General features: G+C 56.5%; 1 protein-coding gene and 1 long non-coding RNA gene across 2 annotated transcripts; one reads left to right on the forward strand and one right to left on the reverse strand.

Moving 5' to 3' along the window:
- Positions 1-1,040: 1,040 nt before the first annotated feature.
- Positions 1,041-10,266, reverse strand: AK4 (adenylate kinase 4). Its single transcript, XM_068690142.1, has 5 exons — positions 9,856-10,266; positions 5,573-5,692; positions 4,273-4,445; positions 3,812-3,930; positions 1,041-3,241 (listed from the first exon to the last, which is right to left on the reverse strand). Exons 1-5 carry the CDS (start codon positions 9,998-10,000, stop codon positions 3,127-3,129), a joined length of 672 nt encoding a protein of 223 aa, XP_068546243.1. The 5' UTR covers positions 10,001-10,266; the 3' UTR covers positions 1,041-3,126.
- Positions 10,267-10,365: 99 nt separating this feature from the next.
- On the forward strand, positions 10,366-13,677 carry LOC137860186 (uncharacterized). Its single transcript, XR_011098761.1, has 2 exons — positions 10,366-10,773; positions 11,400-13,677. It is a non-coding gene; the product is annotated as an uncharacterized lncRNA (long non-coding RNA).
- The last annotated feature ends 1,351 nt before the right edge of the window (positions 13,678-15,028 follow it).

The raw sequence follows: 15,028 nt of genomic DNA on the forward strand, positions 1-15,028 counted from the left end.
AGGAATGCGGAGAGCAAAGAAAGAGCATCGCCATGGGGGTCTACGCGAACCCGGGGGGCTTCGTGCGGTGCAGGTGAGCGGGCAGGAAGGGGGAAGCCTGGGTGATTTTAGGGTCGCGGTGAAGTTTGGGGAAATATCAGCAGCCCTCGGATGCGGACCCGCAGCCGCTTTGCCCCCCGTGAAATCCTGGGGGAGAAAACGGGGAGTGACAGCTCGTGGGGCAGTGTCACCCAAGGGGCCTGTGCTGTACCCCCAGGTAGCGGGGCAGGGCGATGGCAGCAAACCAAAGGGCATCCACAGCTGGCACAAACTTCCAGAGCCCTCTGGGTTTCTCCTGAACCCACCCATCACCCACGTTCCCCCCCGGGTTCAGCTCCTCAGCCCCCACTCCTCAATCCCGGCAACATTTCCCACCCCATTTTCCTTTTTTCCCCTCCAGTCACTGCAGAGTCTCCGCTTATTCCACACGTGGCACCGGGGCCCCAAGCTGCTGGCTGTAATTAAAAAGAAAAAATTATGGGATCCGCAAGGTAGTGATGAGCTGGGGCACTTCCAGCTTTTAATTCCCTCTGCCCCGATCCACGTGACGGATTACTCGGGGCACAGAGCAAGCTGGAGCGTTGCTGCCCCTAATGCTCCAGTGCTTTTACTGGGGGGATGCTACATGGGGAAATGAGAACGACTTTCTGTGCAACAGCCGGCTTCGTCCACAGTGTCTGAGCTGCCTTTTTAACTTTTTATTGTAGATTTTACCAAATAAAGGAGCTGGCTGTAAGGCAGGACCCAAAGAGCGGCATTGGGTTCAAGCCAAAAAAAAACATAGGGGGGGATTTCCTCCCATTGGAGTGGGGATGCTCCAGCTCCTCTCCTTCCTTCCCACCCTCCTCCCCCTCATGCCCAGTAATTCCAGAGGCTCCCACAGACAAACCCTGGGTCAAACACCAACCCGTTACTGCCTTGGCATGGGGAAAGGGCTCATGTAGAGCCCAGCGCAGTGGCCGTCGAGCAAAACTCACAGACAGACACCGCCAGCACAGGGATAAGCAGGAGAAAAATTTTATTTACATCTTTTGAGCAGCAGCACAGCGGTGGCCACTCCGCAGGAAGAAGCTGCAGGAGCAAACGAGGGGGTGCGGGCCCCCACAGCCCCCCGTGCGGCACCTTGGTCCTTGCAGGATGCTGGAGGGAAGGGAATTCAGCACGGAGCTGAAGGAAAACACAGCAAGGAGGGAAGGCGAGGGGCTGGGTGCGTGCCGCTGTGGGGTTTGGTCTATGAAAGTGCACAGTAAAACAATTCTTGTAGAAAAATCCGTCCCGAGGGCTGGAGGCATGCGTGGTCACAGGGCTTCTGCATCTACAGAAGGGTTCAGAGCCTTGAGAACAAGTGCTCAGGGTCTTTCCAGGGGCAAACACGACCGCAAGCCCCAGGCTGGGCAACACATGGGGGATGGATGCTGCTCTGCAGATGCCCAACGGCTTCTGGCTGCGTTATCAGGAGAGAGCCAGAGCACAGCTGCCTCTGACTGAGCCAGCAACCGTCAGGGGCTCCTCTGATGTACTGAAGTTTTGCACAAGCAGCCAAAAACAAACCCCAAAGTCGGTTCCCCCTGCCCTGCCAGAGACCTGCTCTCCCAGCAGCAAAACAGCGACACTTCAGCACCACAAACTTGCCCAGGCTGCTCTAATTGATGGCACGGGGGTGGGGTAGCGACAACTTTTCTGCATCCCTGCTGCGCTGCCCAGCTCCACCCGGGCAGGCAGCTCAGCAAAGCGTTCTCCAAAGTGGATGCTAAAACTCTGTTTTTGTTTTTTTTTTTTTTTAAACCTTTAAAAATACACATCTCGCTTTTTTTTTCTTAAATATATAGTCTATAAAATAAGGCAACTCGAGGAGGCCAGCAGAGCATCCCCGGGGATTCGGTGCTGTGCCCCCGTGGGCTCACAGCACGTCCAGTTGAGAAAAGCTGGGGTCTGTGCCCAGAGCTCCTGCACACGGGGCAGCAGCAGCACCCGCAGGGCCTTTTAATCCCAGTTACACAAAGACATCTGGGCAGAAGGGGCACGCTGATGCTATTTCAGACGAGGTGCACGCTCATGCACATCGCTGCTGAAGCGGGCTGAGCATCAGGGCACAAACACTTTTGGCAGCCCTCATGGGCAGCGCACGAGCCTGCGGCCACGGGGGGCGAACCCCTCCACAACGGGCATTTCCTTGGGGAACAGCCTGAGTTTCCACAAGGACCTCGGGTACAAAGGCAGCAAGGAACAAGGAATGACTCAAATTCTCCCCCAGAACAAAATGCGTTAAAATCAATCTCTGGGAGAAGCTACAACACCAACATGTCTCCTGGTACGAAAAGCTACGGACAAGGTAAGCACGAGGAGTGCAGCTCTGCCCTGGCTCTCACCTGCTCACCTGCCTGCTCCACGTCACACCAGCTCAGGACAAGCCGACTGTATAGCAGCTTTTCAAAACGCATTTTTTTTAATCATCCCTCTTTATAAAAAAATCACAACTATGTAATTTACCTCCCATGTTTTCCCTCTTCTGTTTCTATCACTGGAAATGTGATCTTCACATTTCTGAGCTCTGCAATGTGAACGTTTTCTGTGTTCCTCACCAATTCCCACGGGGCTAAGTCTCGCATTCTAGAGCTTTATTTCTCTAAGAAATAAATTTAATAGAAAATAATTTAAAAAAAAAACAACCTACAACAGAGTGATCTGCAGTAAACAGTACTGTGGAGCAATGGAATGACACATTATAGGCCTAGAGAGAGGCTGGGGTTTCATATGGGGGTGGTGGGGAAATCATGGCAAGTTGTGTAAACCTGACAGAATCATTACCTAGGTTTGCATCACTGATCTGTGCAGTTGGATCACCGGCAGGAATACTTTCTAGCCTCAGAAGGAAAAAAAACACTTATTCTAGCAGACTTGACCTTATAAGCGAAGACTTCTTCACCCTGATGCTGGCCGTGACTGTGTTTCCACAGCTGTTATCCAGCACGCCTGGGGAAGCAGCCGTAGGTAGTGCATGATCACCTAATTTGAGCACAGCTCCAGCACGGTGCAGAGAAACCAAACACGTTATCCCCTCAGTCCCTGGTCCTCCACCCAACCTGGTTAGTTTTCCTCCTCTGAGTGCAGAGGGGGGATCTTGGTGGAAAGCAGAGCGTACACGTACGGCCAGATCTTGTTGGTCTCTGTCCCCGAAAACGAGTGCAGGATGCCCCTGCTCCTGGAAGAGAGTTGAGAGGAGAAGTCAGCACCTAGGGACAGAAAAATTCCCCTGCAGGCAGAAATGCCTCTGGAGGGGCAGCGAGGGGTTAGACGTGTTCACACATGGGTGGGCTGAACCCCAGCAGCCACCCCTAATCCCACCACACACCTCCCAGTTCCCACGGGAGCAGCAGCTGGAGAACCCCTTCTCACCTCCCCTGCAGTGTGGATGCTCCCAGTCCACACATTTTCCGCCACCCCTTGCCCTGGCTTCTCCTGCCCTGCTGCCAGCTGCCCCGTACTTCACCTAAAAGGGCAGGGGCCTCAGCTTGGTTTTTGCAGGGCAAATACACCACCCCGGGCTGCAGAGCACAGGGGGTTATTTAACGAACTCCTCAATTTATGTTATTTTAAGCAGCACAGAAAGATGCTGCAGGTTCTGTGAGCACAGTGAAGCGCTCTCTCCAAGGCCACCCCCTCCGTGGACCCCAATGTGGTGCTGAGCGCAGTGATCTGCCCCCCAACACCCAGCAGGGGCTGTGGGTTTTATTTTATCACTGTTTTATTTTTTTTTGCATGCTATACTCACTTGTACAGCTCTATCACTGGCTTGGCAGCGTCCTTGTACTTCCTCAGGCGGGCAGCGACGGCCTCGGGTTTGTCGTCCTCGCGCTGGACCAGCGGCTCGCCCGTCAGGTCGTCGATGCCCTGGGGAAAAGCCAACACCATTTGGGGACTGCAGCTCCCCAGAGAGCTGCCCCAGCTGCCCCGTGCCCTGGCTGCTCGAGGCAATTAACATCTAAGCACCTTCCTACGGCGCTTAACACAAACCTCGCTTGGCTGAGTGCATTTTGCACAACTCCTGCGGGACAGCTGCCAAGCACAAAGCCCTCCGGTGCCCCGCAGCCCCCGGGGCTTACTACATGGGATTTCTTCCCCAGTGGTAATTTAGGATCATGCCAGCCTGCCCATGCAGCACGAGGCGCCTCTGACCTTTGCCTCCCTCCAGTCGCTCTGGACAGGCAGAAACCCAGCCCTAGGGGCTCTTACGTGCACGTGGGGCGGGTTGAACTCCATGTTGTAGACCCTGCCGCTCGCCGGGTGGATCCAGCGGGCGCTCAGGCGGTCCTTCAGCGTCTCGAAGGGGATGTTCAGGCTGATCACCAGGTCCAGCTCGCAGATCCTGTCCAGCGCCTCGGCTTGCCCCAGCGTCCGCGGGAAACCTGCGGGCAGAGAGGGGCTGGGTGAGCAGCAGGAAAGCATTTCTCTGCCCGCCCCGCGGCGCTGTAAAGATAGCACAGCTCCTCGCTGCAGCCCAAACGGTGTGAAAGAGAGGCATCTGCCAGATGGCTGCGACAAAAAATAGCTCCTCCAGCACCGGCTCCCAAAATACAGCACGCAGGTCGCTGCGGGCTCGTGTTCTCCAGAGAAACCACGTCCAGCAGGAGGACCTGTCCCATCTCCCTGCCTCTCCTGGCCAGCGCAGAGCTCAGCAAACGTCTGAAAAAAACCAGGTTTTACCCAAGCAAAGAATTATTAGCCGAGAGCTGGTCAGGACACCACCGCAGCTAATGAATGAGTCGTTAGGAGAAAGAATACATGAGGTCTGCTTTGCTACGTCTAGTCGGGCTGTTATTTGGGTATGGACTGCTTGAAATCAGCACGCTCCTCGCTCCTTGGGGCAGGGCATTGGGCACAAAGTGGTGGCAGGACAGCAGCTCGTCCCCGAGCTGTGCTGCCTGGGGGTAGCTCCCATGTACCACCACCAACCAGCCCAGAAGAGCCCCGCGCTGCACGAACCGGGATCTGAGCGCTGGGATGCACACTCGTGGATGTTGAAACACGGGAGTTTTAACACAGCAAAAATACGGAGTTGTTTATACAGCGCTGCTCACTGTGCAATTTGCCAACCAGCAGATGAATTAAACAGTGTTATCCTAAGAGTGATGAAATTTTAATAGCAAGGACTGAGTTTGGGGTGGTTCCTCCACCCACTTTCCTCTTTTTGTGCCTTAAAAAATAGGAAACAATCAAAGAAACCCTTCAATATAAGGAAATGAGGCTCCCGGTTATTAATAACTGGCTATTCCTCCTCTTCTCACACTCCATTAATTCAGGGGCTGCTTCAACCCAGCCTGACCCCACAGGGCTCAGGGTCCCAGCCACCCACCCCGAGTGCTGGCCCCCAAAAGCACTGCCCTTGTGAGAGGTTCGGTGCCACCTGCCCCAACTCCTGCTGCCAGCAGGACCCCAAAAGGCACCTTTGGTCTCTCTCCTGCTGCTGCAAAGCCCTCGGCAGCACAACGTTGTTCTAAAGGCCCTCAGGAGCCTCCAGTCCGGAGGCACTCACCGTCGAGCAGCCAGTGCTCCGCTCGCCGCTTCTCCAGCTCCGTCATCATCACGCGCGTGATGACGTGGTCGGGCACCAGGAGGCCTCGCTCAAGGTACTGCTTTGCCAAGACGCCAACTTCTGTTCAAGTTAAAGAAAAGAAAAATTAAAAAAGTGCATGACATTGCTGCTTAAAAAACACCGCTCCCCCTCAAATTCTGTCTGCCCTCTGAGAGCGCTCATCCAGGAGCCTCTCGGCAGCATCCCCGTCCTCAGAGGGGACAAATTTGTACATCTGCTGTAGAAATAATCCCACTGCCCAGAATCACAGCGGCCGTCACTGCGCTTTGGAGAAGTTTCCAGTGAAGTTAAGACAAGAAATGATGCGTTTGGGTAACATCTGGACAACTGGCAGCACCTGGCTCGCAGAAACCAAGTTTGTCTCCTCCTCCTTCCGCGTTCAGCCGTCGCCGTGAGAAGCTGGCACTACCTTCTAGAAATTACCCCAAGAGGTGCAAATTCAAGATTTCACACGCAGACTGCGGCAGTAAACAGGCAACATCAGAGAGCTCGTCTGAAAACACAACCTCAGAGCTCTGCTGAAGGCAGAACACGGCTTTCCATCCACCGGGCTTTACGACTTCAGAGGCTCAGCTCAAAATACACGCAGATAAGAGAACTATTTCCCAGATCAAACACCTGAGAATATAATTGCAGCGTACCTGCAGGGCGAATACACCTGAGCAGGCTCCTGCTTGATTCTCCCCCGCATATGCTGGAGCTGAGAAAGTGCTTCAGGAGGAGCCCCGCGGGGCAGCGAGGGTTCCCTGAGGGATAAACCTGGCCAGGACCCACCTGCCCTGCAGCCTCGGCCACCTGGGCAGCCAGCAGCAGCCCTGCTTCCACTTCTTTTTCCCCATTTTTATTGCAGCTTGGGTACTTTGAGCAGTGAGGAGGAACGCTGTGGTTTCTGCCTGCCCCCAGATGGTGAGAAAAGGGGCCTGAGACAAATTCGACTGGGTCTTACATTACAGATTGCCCACAATTTTAGGCACTCGGAGACAAGGAGAAAATATGTGGAAATAGAACTACTCCTTGGCACCAGCTGGGGCAAATCCTGCCCCTGGAGAGGCTGTGGCCCTTCTGTCTGCACCAGGACCAGACCAGCTCCCCTTCCCCAAGCAGCTAACACAGCGTTTGGAAGCAGAAATTAACATTTTGGCACATTATTGAGTGAGGCCAGCATGTCCCAAAGCACCAGTCCTCCACCTGAGGCTGGCTGCTGGGGTTTTGCACCGATGGCTGCGCACAGAGGGAGGTGCAGGCAGGGCGAAGCCCCCCAAATCCCAACCTGAGTGGGGTTGCCCATCACCGATCTCTCCCTCCTCTCTCTCCACGAACCTCTGCAGCACCGCCTCTGCCCGAGCTTGGCCCCATACTGGTCCCAGTATTCATTACTGGGGACTTTGGAGCACGGCAAGCTGCCTGAAGGAGAAGGGGCTCTCCAGGCTCTGCTTTTCCAGCCTGAAACACATCAAACGGCGCCGTTCCTGACAGGCAGCAGGCTTTGTGCAGGACCTACAGCTCTCGGGGAGAGCCCCTCACCTCCACCCCAAAATTACAGCAACCAACGCCGCCGAGCAGCTCCGCACCCAGTGCCTTTCCCAAAAATGAGCTTGATGCCGCTGCCCATACGGCGATGGGGAGAGAACATAATGTCTTGTGCAACCAGCACCGAGACCTCCTAGGGCAGGAATATTAATGTGAAAACTTTACTCTTCTTCACTGACAAATCTTCCTCAGCCCGGGCACGGCATCCCCCTGCAGGTCCTGGTGTGATGGGCAGGGGTTTTCACCCGCCTGGCCTGGCGCAGATCCCACCCAGGGGCCAAAATCCACGCTGCTATCGCCCCGTCCCGCTAAGCTAACGACCGTGGGACTTCAGACCCTGCTGTCCCCGTCCCTTCCCGGCTCAACCCTGCACCCGTGCCTCTGAGCTCTTATCAGCAAAGCGGGTCCCAGCCTCCAGCGACGCCTCCCGCTGTGGCTGGGGGGGCTCGAGGAGAGGCTGTTCCCAAACACAGGGAGCAGGAGGCTGCGGCTAGAGGCACCGCAGAGCACCAGGGCTTCGTTTGCCAGCAGCCCCCTGGGCAGACCCTGCGAGATAACACGGACTTTGGGCCCCCCTGGGGCAACCTTTTGCATGATTTCTTATTTAGGTTCCAGCAGCGCAGCCTTAATGGAGAGGAGGAGCTCCGGGTGGTTAATGCTGCACTGCCCGTGGTTATCTGTGCACCAAGCTGGAACAACCCCAGCTGGACGGGGTTCTCGGAGCCCCCAAACCACTTCCCCAATCCAGGGCTCTCACTTTCACCCTGTCTCTGCCAGCCTGGCCTCCCTCCAGGGAGCTGGAGCATGGCACAGCCACAAACCTGGGGATGTCACTGCCCCCCCTCTCACCCCTTTTAGCTCAACGGTTCCCATCATCACAGCACCCTTCTGCCCCCAAAGTGTTGCAGCGAGCAGAGACCCAGGGCGTGCAGTTTTACTGGAATCAGCTGAGCCCTGCTGAGACCCCGGGACGCTGCAGGCACCAGAGGCAAAGAGCTGGGCACTGGGACAAGAACCGGCCGAGGAAAACGGTCACTGCCGTCCAGTACCCCCGGCACAGCACCAAAAGCAGTTTCTTTACCTCCTGCTCTCCCGAGATCCAAACAAAGCACTTTTGCACAACAGGGCAGCCACGAAACGAGGCACTGATTAACCAACACATCCGTGGCAGCGGACGCACTCGCCGAGTCACTGTTACAAAACCCCAAGGGTTCCAGTGGCAGCGGCACACCCAGCCACCCCTCACCCTGGGGCTCGCTCTGTGCGGGATGCTCAGGTGTCCTCCGGCTTCCTGAGATGGGAAAATCACCTCCAAATCCACTCCTGTAATTTCCTTGCCCAGAGGCTGCTCTAAAACCCCTTGGCGGGTCCCTCTGGAGGGCAGCGGGGTGTCTGTCAGACTGGCCTCAGCTCCCCTACAATGCAAAACCAGCGGCGCAGATGACAAACTCAGGAAGGGAATTTACTTCCATCCAGCTTCCTCCAGAGCTGGCACACCGCTGCGTGGTCATGTAACAGCTTGTCCAAAGCAAACAGCAAAAAAAATAAAAGGAAGAAAAAAAAAAAAAAAAGCAAACAGCTGCACATTACTGAGAGCTATGACCAGAGGCGAAGGCAAAGGTGGCACCTGAAAATTACAGCGGCTTTGCTCCTGAGCAGCCTCACCTGAGTTTCCACCCCCGTTCCCCACCCGCTGCTGCACCGCTTGCTCTTCGCCCAGGTGCTCTGCGGCTCCGCCAACAGAGGTATTGGGATTTTCCAAATTTCGAGCCTCTCCCCAGAGGAAATATTGCTGTGCTTTTTTTTATATTTATTTATGGAAGGAAATCTGGGTATTTTTAAACGAGCCTGCAACGCCCCACGGAGCACGCAGCTCTGAAAGTTTATCCTCCCTTTTTTTTTTTCCCCTTTCTCGTCACACCTCGAAAAAGGCAAAGTGCGGCTCGTTCTTCTGGGCTGTTTTGTGTCGTTTTATGGCTCCTCTGAGTCAGTTTCCTCCCCGGGGAACAGCAGCAGCAGGGCTGGCATTGCCCAGCCACGGCTGGGGACAGCCCCGTGCCGCCCGGCTGCTGGCTCCCAAAACTTTGCCGGATCCATCACGGGCTGGGATGGTTGTGAAGCACATCGCAACCCGTCAGCTCATAAAAAAGGGCTTCGGATGCGAAACACGGGGTGGGTTGGCAGCGCTGTGCCCCCTGATTCTGGAGGGCAGCTTATTAAGGAGCGGGGCTCATGGGGTGCCCCGTGCCACCCCACTGGCCTCACCACAGCATGGCATGGTGTTGGGACACCCCATAACCCACAGCAAGCTTCCCAGAGGGGTTTCCCTGTGGAAACTTGTACGTGCCCAGAGCATCCCTCACCCCACAGGTGTCACAGCAGGCACAGGGGTACCCAAGCTTTGTGATTGAACCCCATTCCTCCAAAACCCTTGTGTTGACACGGAAAGCCCGCGACCCCAGGTGCCGAGGCTGCCCGTGGGTGCTCGTGCAGCTTTTTTGGCTGTGCCCACCTGGGGCTGGGGGCAACCCTCAGCCCGCTTCTCCCCAGCACACCCAAGATGGAGGGAAGACCACCTCATCCCCACAGTGGGGGGGGGGAGATTTCCCCTTAGGGTTTCGCCCCCAGCCGTGGGCGACCCCGACCCCATCCCCACACCGCCCCCAGCCCCGGGGGGCACCCCGGGCACTCACCGCCGCCCCGGCCGAGGCTCTCCCTCAGGAACTGCCCGCTGGAGAGGTGCTGCAGCCCGAAGCTGCGGGCGATCCTCTCGCACACCGTCCCCTTGCCCGAGCCGGGGGGGCCCAGCACCACAGCCCGCAGCACCTTGGAGGCCATCTCCCTGCGGGGCAGCCCCCCCCCCCCAGCACCCCCTCCCCCAAAAAAATCTCTCGCCTCACGCAGCCTCCCCCGAGGGGGGATGCGGAGCTGGGAAGGGGGCACGCAGGGGGGGCCCCGCCGCCTCGCTGCCCCCCACCACGGGACCCCGCATGCCGGGGGGCCCCGCAAAATGGCGTGTTAATGAGGGGGGGGGGGGAGCCGAGCCGAGCCGAGCCGTGCCGAGCCGCTCACCAGCCGCCCGTACACATCAGCACGGAGCAAGGAGGGGGGGGGGGGCACGGCCGCCCCCTCGGGCCGCCCCCTCGGGCTGGGCACCCTGGGACTTGTAGTCCTGCAACCCCCCCCCTTATAAATGAGGCAGGGCTGGGCTCGGTGCCGCCTCATGGGGCTGTGGTGACAACGGGGGGAGCACCGGGGGCAACGGGGAGAGCACCGCGGGGCGCCCCCTCGGTGTGTGTGGTGTGAGGTGGTGATGGGGGGGGGCTGTGAGGGGGCACCCGCGCGTGAATTATATGCGCGTGAACCATATGTGCGTGAAATATATGTGCGTGAAACATATGCGCGTGCACGATATGCTTGTGCACGACATGCGTGTGCACGATATGCGCGTGCACGATAGGCGTGTGCCCCCCACCCCCCGCCTCAGGAAGCGGCGGGCGCATCACATGGCCGCGCGGCGCTGCCATAAACACGCCAAGATGGCGGCCCTCACGCCGCCCGCCCGCCCGTGCTGCGTCACGGCGCCCCCCGGCCCCGCCGCCAGCCCTCAGGTGGGTCCGGCCCGGCCCGGCCCTCAGGGGGGCACCGCGCTGGGTTTGGGGGGGCTTCCAGCGGGGATCCCCTTCCTCCGAGACCCCCCCCACACCCGGTTTCGGTAGAGCTGGCCGGGCGCGGTGCTTCCTCCCCCCCCCCCCTTCTTCCCCGTTGCGCACTGCTGTTTTGGGGGATTGGGGGAGCGGGCGGGGGGCTGTGGGGCGCTGAGGGGGCTCCATGGGGGGCTTGGTGTGAGGCTGTGGCGGAGGAGGGAAGGGGAGAGGCGCTGGGGGCTGTGGGGTTACCGTGAGCCCCCCCCCCCGGGGTGCTGCTGAGGGAGGAGTGCTCGGTGCTGGGTGCTGGTGCCCGGCCAGGGTGGGTTGGGGGCGGTGAGGGGCACGCGGAGAGGACGGGAATCCTATAAAACAGCCCCAAAACACGGCCAGCAGCCGGCCCCCAGGGGCTGGAGGGGGGGAGCGGAGCTTTGGGAGCAGACAGGCCACGCTGGGGGGCTTCAAAAACAAGCAAGGGGTGGCAGCCTCCACCAACAACCAGATATTGTTAAATAATCCTACAGAGATACCCAGGGCACGGGGCGGTGTGCTGGGTCCCCAGCCGGCTAAATGTTTTGTTTAAAAAGCAGGGAGGGCTCTCCAGACGGTGACGAGGAGCCAAGTTCTGCGTTTTCGCACACCTGTTTGCTTTCCGCATCGTGGCGCGGCTGGAGCGAGGCGAAAATCGGCGTGTGAGGAGAGGAGAGGCAGCAGGTTTGGGGGATCCCCTGGGGGAAACTGCACCGGCCGCGAGCGGGTGCCCAGCAGAAGAGGGAGTTGGGTGGGACCGCGCACCTCTGCGGTCACGGAGCTGCTTGAAACAGCCCACGAGTAGCTGCTGGATCTGCTTTAAACAGCCCACGAGTAGCTGCTGGAGCACGGATAAAATCTTCAGATGAAGACACACCTGAACTACCAAGCGGCACCTCTTCTCTTCCCACCTCAGCCTCCAAAATGTGGGATTCCCCATGCCACTCCTCTTCCATTCTGTTGAAATCAGTAGATTTTTTTTTTCTACTGGAATAATGTGGCGTGAAAAGGCTTCAGAGTGGCAGTAAATAATTCATTTTTGGGGCACTTCCCTTCCTTTCCAAAAGTCACAGCTGTACGTACAGATTTTCTTAAGCATTTTTTACAAAGTTTTTTGGTGTTTTGTTTTTTTTTCTTGCAGCAGCAGATGATGTAACTAATTACAATCGGTGGCAAACCTGCAAGTTTTAGGGTATACGTTTAGGTCATCTGTGTCATCATCTGACGTCAGTATTGCATAATCTGTTGACTGTCCCCTTTTTATGTAATGTATGTTTGCAGTTTGTTTGAAAATGTACAAATATTTTTTTCCACTGCGTGCTTCTCCTCAGATATTTCATACTTGTCTCTCCATTGCCCTCTTCTGTTAAAAACTTGTAAGGCACCATTTTGGTAGCTGGATCCCTCTCAGCGTTACGCCTTTCTCTTTTAAAAACAACCTCTGAACATCTCCAGACATGCTCTTCTCCAGGTAAGTTCTTTAGAGCAGTAAACCACATCTGGAGTTTCTGCTCCCTCCTGTTAGAGATATGAGAGCAGCTTGTACTGAGGGAGTCCATCAGCATCGTAAATTAACTTTTTATAAAAACATGGTAACTTTGGGTTAAAAAGAAAAGTGTTATTTTTTAAACTCAATTATTTCAGAAGTCAGCGTGATTCCCTTAACCAGAGGTGTACGCGTGTAGAAGTAGTTCCATGATATTTTCAGCAGTACCTTTTTAAAAAAAGTGGGGTGCAAACTACTGGTTGATACAAGTTTGACTTGCGGTAGAAGTTTTTATTTCACAATTCTGTGTTTGGATCCTGTGACCTAAAAGTTCCAGTGGCATACTTGAGCCTGCAGAGCCTCAAGGCACCCCTTTGGCCTCTTCCAGCTGCTGTCCCTCGAGAGCACAGCTGGCTGCTCGGCGCCCGGCGCTGCTCCCGTCGGAGCCCTTGGTAGGCACAGGAGCGATCGCAGCTCTCGCAGCGCATGTGACAAGGCCTGATGAAGCCCAGCTGAACGTGTTCACGGCGCTGTAAAATTCCACGGCTGCCTGGGCGAGCGCCCGGCGCGCTGGGTGCAGTATGCAGCGCGGTCGCGGTGTGGTGCTGCCCTCTACTCGTGCCGGTCGTGATCCCAGCCTTCGGCTGTCGCACGCGGTGCAGCTCCGCCGACTTACCTGGCTCGCAGCCACGGCTGCCTGCTGGCTGTCTGGTTCATGACACTCGGTTCTTGAGTAGCATAAACCAAGCGCTGCTCTGCAGCTCCAGCGAGTTTAAGGGGGAGAAAGGGTACCCTCATTTTCTCCAGCATTGAGCGGTAAGTTAACCCTTCTCCATTAAATCCAGCATTAGTGAATTGGATTTTGAAGGCTGTTTTGGTCACTGTGGTCATTAAGATAGCACTAATTATCTGGATAATTTTCTGAGCTGGATCCCCACATGCAAAGCCACTTGTGTTAAATACTCTGAGCCTCTCACCTGGCAGCTGGGCACCCGCAGAGGGCAGTTTGGGGCTCGGAGGCGTGCAAGGGATGAGAAGACGGAGGAAGCACCTGGCAGTGCCGCGGAGGGGCCGCGATGACTGACAGGCTGCCCTGGCTCAGTTATCACAGTGCTGATGCTGTCTCTTGTAAAGGTACAGTACTGTGATAACTGAAGGATGGCAGCCATCTGAGCTTCACGGGGCCCGTGCCCGCCGCGCCCCATCCCTTTGATTCCAGGAGCTGACGGACGGACAGATGTACACGCAACATCCTACTCAAGTGTCCCCGGTCTAAACAAACCTCTTCGTGTAAAAGTCATGGTTTAAGGAAACTTGAGATGGACTTGAATAAAAATTGTGCTTTACTGGGAGTTTGCCTCTTAGTTGTCTGTTTGATGTAGAAGACCTTCCAGAAATGCCGTGCTTCAGAAGCTTCAATAAGGGTCCCAAAAGTGGGGTCCTGTGCAGCTGAGGGAGCATTTGGGGGAAGAGGTGAGGAGATGTGGGCCAGTGGGTAGGACTGGGTACCAGAAGAAAGGGGAGACTGCAGCTATACAGCCCCCCATTGTAGATACATATTTGCTATATTTGTTAAAGATTTTAATGATTATTAATGATTTTAGCCAGTCCCCACTTGCTCTGTTACGTGGGAGTGGGCAGAGGGACACTGCCCATCTCACATCAGGGCGATGCAGCTGCTTGCAGCAGGGAGGTGGTGCAGCCATGGTGGGGCATCTGGTGCTCGCTTGGGGCTGGGGCTTTTCTGCCTTGGCCAAGAAGATGGGTAACTTCTGTCACAATTCCATCAAAACACCTAGAAAAGGTTTTCGGGGCTCCCACGTGGTGAAGCTCACATCTCTGTGTGGGTGGCACAGCAGCGGGGCTCGGTGGCCGAGGTTTTTGTGCACAGCGGGGTCGTGAGTGGTGGGCAGCGAGCAGCCCCGTGGGGTTTGGTGTGAGCCCAGCAGGGACCTCAGCCTGCAGAGGTCATGATTTATTCTTGATACCGACGTTACCTGTGGTGATAACCCCGCAGCACTTAGAAGGCTCTTAATTCTGCACGGGGTGGTTCATAACCATTGGGGCCCTGCCCTGCGCTGCTTGTGGAAGAGGATTAGCTCAGCCAGCGTGGCGATTACACGCTTTGTGCTGTTTTTTATTCTGATCTTTGCTGGAAGGTGTTTGCCCGAGCGTGCTGCTGGCTGTGCCTGCGAGCCCTGCCAGGCTCGGGGCTGCGCTGCGATGGAACGTTTTGCCAGCGTGCGTCATTTACGAGGGGGGAAATTATTACTGGTGTCGTGACAGCGGCTCGAGTCTGCGTCTGGAGGAGGGCTCTGTTGTACTAGAAACCGTGCAGATGATAAAAAAGACATCCTGCTAAGAAGAGTTAAAGTTCTAGATAGATTAAAATCTAAGCAGTCAACCCTCCACTTCCTTTCTGCCTCTTTCCGAAGCCCGAGGGGACCCCTTGGCTGGGGCAGGAGCACCCGAAGGCAGAGGGGGTCACCTGGCAGCGGGCTGTCCGTGGGGGTACGGCAGCGAGACGCCTGCGCTGCCCCTTCCTGGCTGTGCCCTGCTCGGGGTTTGCTGGCAGCCTGCACACAAAGTCCCACGAGGAGAGACAAGAGGGGCTGGGGGAACATTCGTGGGCTTGCAGGTGGGCACAGGCAGGTCTCTTTTCCCCACGGGGAGCAGGATACTCGGAGGCAGATGCAAGTTTTG

This window comes from Anas acuta, chromosome 8, assembly GCF_963932015.1.
Source record: "Anas acuta chromosome 8, bAnaAcu1.1, whole genome shotgun sequence".
NCBI classification, from domain to species: domain Eukaryota; kingdom Metazoa; phylum Chordata; class Aves; order Anseriformes; family Anatidae; genus Anas; species Anas acuta.